This window comes from Crinia signifera, chromosome 6 (genome assembly GCF_055691185.1).
Source record: "Crinia signifera chromosome 6, ASM5569118v1, whole genome shotgun sequence".
Taxonomy (NCBI): domain Eukaryota; kingdom Metazoa; phylum Chordata; class Amphibia; order Anura; family Myobatrachidae; genus Crinia; species Crinia signifera.
In genome coordinates this window covers 107,018,054-107,026,746 of record NC_139222.1, presented here as the reverse complement: position 1 = coordinate 107,026,746, position 8,693 = coordinate 107,018,054, and the positions used below count along the sequence as shown (strand labels likewise).

The 8,693-nt window shown below is 42.3% G+C and overlaps 1 protein-coding gene across 3 annotated transcripts in view; it reads left to right on the top strand.

The window, feature by feature from the left end:
* Positions 1–8,693, top strand: part of BIRC7 (baculoviral IAP repeat containing 7) — a 33,388-nt gene that overhangs the window by 22,163 nt on the left and 2,532 nt on the right. For 2 of the 3 annotated variants that reach the window (XM_083146773.1, XM_083146772.1), the window contains 4 exons: positions 423–522; positions 766–847; positions 7,183–7,222; positions 7,731–7,925. In XM_083146773.1, coding sequence (XP_083002899.1) covers positions 423–522; positions 766–847; positions 7,183–7,222; positions 7,731–7,925 — 417 coding nt within the window. The remainder of the gene's footprint in view (positions 1–422; positions 523–765; positions 848–7,182; positions 7,223–7,730; positions 7,926–8,693) is intronic. The other variant, XM_083146774.1, reaches the window with a different exon arrangement.

Genomic DNA, 8,693 nt, shown 5'->3' with positions numbered 1-8,693 from the left:
GGCATGCTGTCATTGGCAAAGTAGTGGGGTGGACTAAGAGTGCAGTGTGGGTGGGTTGCTTGCATAGTGCATGCATGCTAACAAGATCCCTGTTACCTGAGCATCTTTGGTAAAGCTGATGCCCACTTCTGTTGCGCACAGGAGCTAGTTGAGAACTCTGTATAACTATACTGGGCATGCATGCGTCTGCTGTTGAATACCTTCTAATGAGGTGACTGTCTATGTACTGTAGCTGGAACATGTCTAAACCATGGGGCAGGACACCTGACCATGCACATGTGATGGGAACCAGAATGATAAGCAGCATATCTAGTTTTGGTGGGCACAAGCAGTGCCGCATGTTGGCAACATAAACTTTCCCTTTTAATTCACTTTTAGAAAATCTGACTACCTGCCTTCTCCAATGTAATGACTTATTGCAGGGTTCCGGGACAATGTGAAGTGTTTTCACTGTGATGGAGGACTGAGAAATTGGGAGAGAGGGGATGACCCCTGGAGGGAGCATGCCAAGTGGTTCCCAAGGTAAGTCCAATTACTTCAGAAAGTACACATGGTGGCTTACCTGATCTTGGACCGATCAATAGCTTTGATTTAGTCTCTCAGATTCTGGTGAAGGTATAATGAGCAGTTATCCGTGACTTTACATGGGCTAAAGATATATTTCGGGGGCCTTCTTGGAGGAAGGGATTGCCATTCATGTATGGTGTTCTATCTTGCCCTGTATGTGGACCCTGCCCACTTATTCTGAGTCTCCTTATATTGCAGGTGTGAATTCCTCATTCATTCCATGGGGCCAGCGTACATCCGCAGCATACAAGACACTCTGTTTAGTAGCCCAGAGAGTACAGTGAGTTTAATTTTAATTGAGCACTAAAAATCTTTTTGTCAAACTTCTCTTACTATAGTGATACTAGAGAAGTCAGTTCTGCAGCCTTGTAATCTAATCTCAGTCAGTGACACAGGGGTAGATTTATTAAGCTTTGTGAAGTGATAAAGTGTCTGGTTTTTATCACCGGCCAATCCACTCATAACATTGAAGTTACAGGCTTGGTTTGAAAAATGACTGGTAATAAAAACCAGATGCTTTATCACTTCACCAAGCTTAATGAATCTACCCCTCAATGAGTCTGAAAAATTTGTTGCATTGTCTGTTATTTTAAATTCACATTATTTTGTGCCTCCCCAATGCTGCCATGTGCTGTCTGCTGACTACACATGTGATGTGATGACCACCTGCAGTAACTTGCTGGGGTCCTGTAATTTTATTGTCTGAGCAAAATAGTTTGAGCACTCCTGCTTTATAGGACCACAAAACCGTCAACATTTGCTTGCTTTCTTCAGTCAGATTGCCTCCTTATTGCATATGAGGCGTGAACTGCTACACAATAACAAGTAAAATGTGCTAGACAAGAATAAACCTCATAACAATGAGCTTTTTCATTAAGCTGACTTCCCAAGACTAGAGGAGCATTGACATAGCTGCATATGTATAACGCATATACATGTAGTATATGGTTAACTGGAACCATATTGCCAATCAGGATATTCGGGAAGAGGGGGGGTCCTAGACTGCACACCCTGTAATGAGAGGTGCTACCTTGCTGAGATTTTTACCTATATGCAAGACAGGGGGTTCGCAGGTGCACTATGCACTAATTACTGCTAACATGTATTCATTTTAGATTTCATTTATGAGGATGTTAGCATACATTTGGCCAAATATATCTACCTGTTCACCACGTTAAGGTCTCCTCATTAGAGCAGGTCCCTAGCACTATGGGGTTCATGCCTGAGGTGCAGAGCATCCCCAAGCCAGTACAGCAAAACCACCCCAGGGCATCACATAAATAAAATATAGCTGTGAAGTGTAATAGTGTCCTAGAATGTAGGGTATGTGTAAGCAACTAATTGTGATAAAGGGTGTGTCAAAGAAAAAATTGTGAAAAAAGACATACATAGAAAAATGATAATATGTTTGTGAGTCTGTGTGACATAGCGATTCCCTGAAGTGGTCCAGCCAGACAAGCTCAAGGGGGCCCCGCACCCAGACAATTTCCCCAAGAAAAATGAAGTGGTGAGCAGGTAGATATATTTGGCCAAATGTATGCTAACAACCTCATTAATTAATTATAAAAGGAATACATGTTAGCAGTAATGAGTGCATAGTGCACCTGCAAACCCCCTCTGTCTTGCAATTAGGATATTCACATGGTTCGTATGAAATCTCAAGTTTCAGGTACAGATAAGTGGTCCAGAGTTACCCTTTTATGCTAGTGTCAAAAAATCATTTGCCTGCTGTCACATGTTGTGGATAACCAATTGGATAAATCTGATCGTCTAATAAGTGATTCAGGACTAAAACATCTGCATATGGATTGCAGTGCTCAGGGCGGTGGTAAAGAGCAGTGGAGGTGTGGTGGAAAACAGACATGATGGCTGTAGGGAGTGTGTACATGACACTTGCTATTCGGTGGGAAGCCATAGCCACAAACTGCGCAATATAGGTGGCAGCCAAGTAGTAGCTGCTGCTTCCATGCCTGGCTGTCTGTCCAATGGTGCATTAAGAGGAGGGGGACAATGTGCAGGCTCCAGTTGGGGCCCCCCCCTCTCCGATGGTGCAGCAGTCTCTGGCATTATGCCAGGCTATTGCACAGGTCTTCATGAACATGGCGCCTATGCTAGTCACCTATTGTGTATACATGAATCACTAGAAAATGGCCTCTGTGGCTATTTTTCCCACTGATAGTGCTGGATCAATGGAGAGGTGAGGATACTTAAATGGGTGCAGGGTGTGGGGCCTTCTAGATCCAGGGGCAGGAGTGCAGTACCTGGGCCACTTAGCTGGGAAGTGTCTGAGACGTGCTACCCAGCACAGCTGTGAATGTGCAACTTAATCCCATGGATCCTGTTTTGGGCCACAACCCCAGTATCCTGCTAATCCTGATCCTGGGATCATCCTATCTAGTTTCAGGTTGCCAAGAGTTAGGGGGAGCAATACTTCCTGAAATGCTGCAGCATCATAGGCTGCACCAGAAGGGACTACTACATAGTCACTCAAACATGAAAGAGCTGCTGCCGCCATTAGAAGAGGTACTATAGATCACCGCCATTAGAAGAGGTACTATAGATCACCAGGTATGGTCTCAACTAGAGATGAGCGGTGGGCACTGTTTTGGTTTTGGATCTGGATCTCCCTTTTGTGTTTTGGATCTGGATTGGTTTTGGCAAAACCACCCTTGCGGGTTTTGGATCTGGATTTTTTTTTTTTTTTTTTTTAATGCAAAAATAACAGATTTTGGGCCTGTTTTTGCCCCTTGAGTATTATTAAGCTCAACAACATTAATTTCCACTCATTTCTAGTAAATTTTGATCACTGGATATAGTCCGTCACGCTGGACACTGGATATATGCCGTCACACTGGATATATGCCGACACACGACAGTCAGCAGCACTGCAGCCCTTGCGTGTGAGCACTGCAGCACCTAGCTTACAACAACATACAAAATCACCAGTCACTAAATATAAATCACAGCACGGAGCACAGATCCCAACTACCCTCTTCCCTCTCCTATAATGGAGTGAAGATGGTGGGGCGCGCATGCATCTTATATAGAATCCGACAGCGCGATGATGACATTTTGCCTCGTTTTCGGTCCGGAATTCAGGTGGGAACTCCTGAGCTGGCTCGGATCCTGACTCTGATCACCATATTCGGATCTGTCAGATCCCGGAGATCCGGACCCGCTCATCTCTAGTCTCAACAGGTCTTCTGCCAAAATACCACACAGGTCACAGCCTACATAATGCATGTTGAATTTAAACCGGACAACATGACTGTCACTTTATACAGGAGACATCCTCTAAGGGTTTTATTCATGCAGCGGTGACAATCCCTTAATCGCTTACCTACTGATATTGCCCATACACAGTCCAGTTTCGGAAAATCTAATGTGTTGGACATCCGATCCACATTGGATCGGATCCTGTAGATCTTGCTGCACAGAAGGTAAATCCAAATTGGTATCATCAGCAGCACATAGCAGGTGCTTTTTAGCACCCCCTCTGTATCTCATCCGATTCCCCCTTGAACTCTCCTGGAGTTCTTTTTCCATGCGATAAATTGCATGTGGTTTATCACATGTAAAAAAAGACACATCAAGTGCCAAATCCGATGGAGCCCTCCCGGGGAGCTGCTGAGGGAACAAATTTAAATGGACTCTGACCACAAACGCACATGATCTTGCAAGGCTGTATTTACTGAAGTGCAGGTTTTTAGAAGTGGCGATATTGGCTAGATCAACCATTCAACAGGGCAGTGCAGAGTTTGCCACAGCACTGAAGGGTAGGGGCACGGTTGGCAACATTTGTCAGTTATCTGTTTTAATTACATTCACTTGTAGCTTCCCTCAGACCTGGCATCTCCTAAATGTTGGTATCCTTCCCCTTCCATTGCTTAACTAGGCAAGTCCAAACTGTGGCCCTCCAGCTGTTGTGAAGCTACATATCCCAGCATGCCTTGCAATAGTTTTAGCATTCCCTTATATCACAACTATGGCAAGGCATGATGGGACTTGTAGTTTCACAACAGCTAGAGGGCCATAGTTTGGACATGCCTGGGTTAAACTATACAACATTTTATGAACTTCAATTAGAGATTTTTGATTTAGTCACAGTACTATTACATTTCAAGATGCTAACATACAGGGATTCTATCCGATCTGTGGCATAAAGCATTGCAGCCCAGCATATACTTGTGTGCGTGCACACACCTGGCTATACTGGGACATTCTTGCTGCAATGTAAGTAGACAATGTACAAATAGCTGCCTCTAGTTAATGCTAATTTTTATGTGTAGATTTAAATGGCTTAATGAGTATGGTGTTAAAAAGCAATGTAACACATTATGGGTTCAAATCTTGGGTATGACCGCATATTGAAATGTTATTTACTGAAGGATATTGTAGGTCTTATGTCCCTGCTGGAGAAATGGCAATTCTTTTGGGCACAAAGGTTTAGTTATGGCTAGGCCAATCAGATTCTAGCTATTTTCTTCTAGAAGGTGATAGGTTAATGAGTTGCTATGGGTAATATTACCACTTCTGAAAACCTGTACTTAGTAAATATACCCCCCTAGACCAGTGCTTTATAAACTGCTATAGCACCCTGGGGTGCTTTGGGACTTGCAGGGGTGCCCTGGAATGGTTCTCCATGACCAATTCAAATTATGTATGGCTTATGTAATACACAAATTCTGGGCACACAGAAGTGAATCCTGTTCATTACCTCATAACTGACCCTAAGGATGAGATCTACATACATACATACATACATACATACATACATACATACATACATACATACATACATACATACATACATACATACATACATACATACATACATACACAGTTCAATGACCCCGCAATGGGGAAACAAATGGCACTCAGGAGACTTGAATAACAAAGACAGGTGTATTGAGGTCACATAAGGGGAACGTTTCGGGGAATTAAACCCCTTCTTCAGCCCCAGCCTACAGCCGTATATAGCACAGCATAATTATGTTGGAAGCAATATTGCTAAAACTGGGTAGTAACAAACTGACAGTTAGGAGGGCCCTGCTCGCAAGCTTCCAATCTTTGGCCTAAGTGTGCCTTGACACACAATACTGATTTTTCTGGGGCTCCGTGATTTAAAGTTTGGAAACCATTGCCCTAGACCAGTGGTTCCCAAATTTTTTCAAATCACGGCACCCTAAAGCATCAGAATTTCTTTCATGGCCCCCCTAGGTCAAATTCAGAAATTTTTAAAAAAAATTAGGTAAATTCTTTTATATGTCATACAAAGTTATAATTATGGATGAGGGACAGGATTAGCTTCTTTTGTCCACATATTTTATTATTGACAGCCCACCAGCAATGTTTTAGCCTTTTACATTGACCATAAATAATTTGAATTGGTCCTGGTCCACCAATCCAAGGCACCCCTGCAAGTGTCCCAAGGCACCCCAGGGAGCCACGGCCCTAGACTGCTAAATTTAAATGTCCTCGTATGCGGGCTGTAGTATCCGCTATACCTCACACCTCACTTATTTTACCCTTTCAGTTAAGTTGCAGTCCATAATACCTTCTGTGTCCATTGGTTCTGTTAAGTTCTAAAAATAGCAACAGGTGTGCTCCCTTCCCTGACAGGTGGAGGCAACATGACTTAAGTTTTAAATACATCAAATGAAAAAAAAACCGGTTTGGTCTGAATTCTAACACTTAGCTGAATGTTAGTATAGCCAATTTACTGAATTGAACTACATGTGATCCGCTAAATGTATACATGGGCAATTTTTCAGTCTTGGTCCTATATTAACATTAGCATTTTTATTTTTTACACCTCCCTGGCATGGAGCTAAAGGTTGTTCTAGGGATATTTGTCCCTTTATGAGTCAACTGGAAAAGTTATCTTAGAAGCTATGTTCAATATCCTCCTAAATTCTCCCTTTTCAGTTTATCAACTGGAAAAGTTATCTTAGAAGCTATGTTCAATATCCTCCTAAATTCTCCCTTTTCAGTTTATCCATCATTTTATTTCTACACAGTACTGATTATCACTTGCCTTTTGGGAGAGGATTAGTTAAAGTACTCATACATGATGCTATATGTGTTTTGTGCTAGATTGTTTTGCATCTAGTTCAAATTACATGCAATATGCTAAAACCGCGTGCGATTTGAACTTGATGCAATCTAGGAGCGGCATCGCAGGCCAAAAACACTGCTATAACTACACGCGGTGCATTTGAACTTCTTACAGCATCGCACAGTGTGGGACCCCGAAGTCTTTAATTATGCTCACTTAAATATTATCTGCATTTGGTCACCTGATGCTGTAGGTCACTAGGCCACCCGGGTACGCTCTTGGCTGGCATCTGCTTACAGCTAAGGTTCCTGCGGCTGCATTGATCTCACTAACTGGTCATACTTGAATCCACTTTATTGTAAAATGTCACTGACACTAATGCAAATCAAATATGGTCACTGCAGGATATCTCCTATTTTTAAAAGTACAATTTATTTTTTATTTTTGAACTAACATTGAATTGTGACACTCTAAACTTGTCACTCCTTTTTATAATGGGGTCACAGCATACTGTAGGTATTTAAAAGTCTCAGTTCTCATAACTTTACTCCCCACAGCCTGAAACTCGACGGTCCTCTGGGAGGAGCAGCCCCATTGGTGAGTACATGTGTCTGCCAAAAGGCTAATGGTTAAAAGATGATGGAAACGGTCCTTAAATTCTTGTCTGACATAATTGCATCAATGTTTAAAGGTTTCCTTCATCTATTTAGTTTTAGATAGCACAGCCTTTTCCATAGTGCTTTATAATTGGAATCGGTGATAAAACCGAGGTAGGAGGGCCCTGATCGCAAGCTTACCATTTTTTGCCTGCAGACCAGATGTTTGCAGGATGTCTAGTTTTACACACCAGAACTAGAACCAATTTCTAAAAAAAAAAAAAATCTGCAGTTTCTGTGACACTTGGAGTGGTTTAATAATCCCCAATGGTCAATCTCCTGGGTGACATGTCTTACTATTGTGGTATTTGGTCTGAACAGCCAAGTCTCAATGTCTGCATGACTTTTGTATTAAGTTACTGCCTTGTGATTGGCTGACATTTCTGAGGGATTCGGGAAGCATGCAATGGTCATTGGGGTTTGTAATTGGAATAACCCCTCCTTTGCAGATTCTCCTGGTGACTGGCAGGGCTTCCTTCAGTCATCCATAGCACAGGGTGCCTTGCAGATGGGGTTTGATGAAAACTTGGTGGCCGGTCTGGTGCAGAGCAGGTTCCTGCTGGTTGGGGCCCCTTACAACTCCGTGTCTGACCTTGTCCATGATCTAGTGCAGGCAGAAGAGGAAAGAACAGCATATACTACAGGTATACGTAGCCTGAGTTTCTAGCAAAGTGTTGGGCCATTGGGGCTGTTGTGTACATGATGTACATTTTTGGGATGCTGAAATCTGTGGTATTTGGTAACTGAACTATTAGCCTAGTTCAGTTTGTTACCCAGATTTTTTTATAAAGTACAAACCAAAAGACTTGAAAATGGCATTGAATCTTGGCTGTTGGTGACTAGAAAGCCTTTGAGTTTCATAGTGAATTCTTAAAAGTGAACTTGTTGCTAGAAATGTGTACTGAAATAGCTAAACCTCTTGGCCATGTGCATGTATGAAGCTGCTGCATCATTATTGGCTGATAGCCAGAATTCTCACACCAAATACAGTGATCTTAATGACTAGTTGAACTACCTAGTAGCTTGATGGCTAACCTTGACACTTCAGCTGTTGTTGAACTACACATCCCAGCATGCTCTGCTTCAGTTCTATTTGGCCATCCTAAATCTGATGCAGAGCATGCTGGGATGTGTAGTTCAACAGCTGGAGTGTCAAGGCTAGCCATCAAGGACAGTTCTGAGCAACTCACTGCCTAACTTGAGTTGACCTTTGTATTACAGGTTGAGTATCCCTAATACAAAATGCTCAGGACCAGAAGCATTTTGGAGAACCGTATTCTGTATTTAGAATATTTTTATATTTCAATGAGGTATCTTGAGGATGGGACCCATGTGTGAAAACAAAATGCATTTATGTTGTATAAAAACATAAAGTAAAGTTTGTGTATTTAGTGCAAGTTACATACCGTATT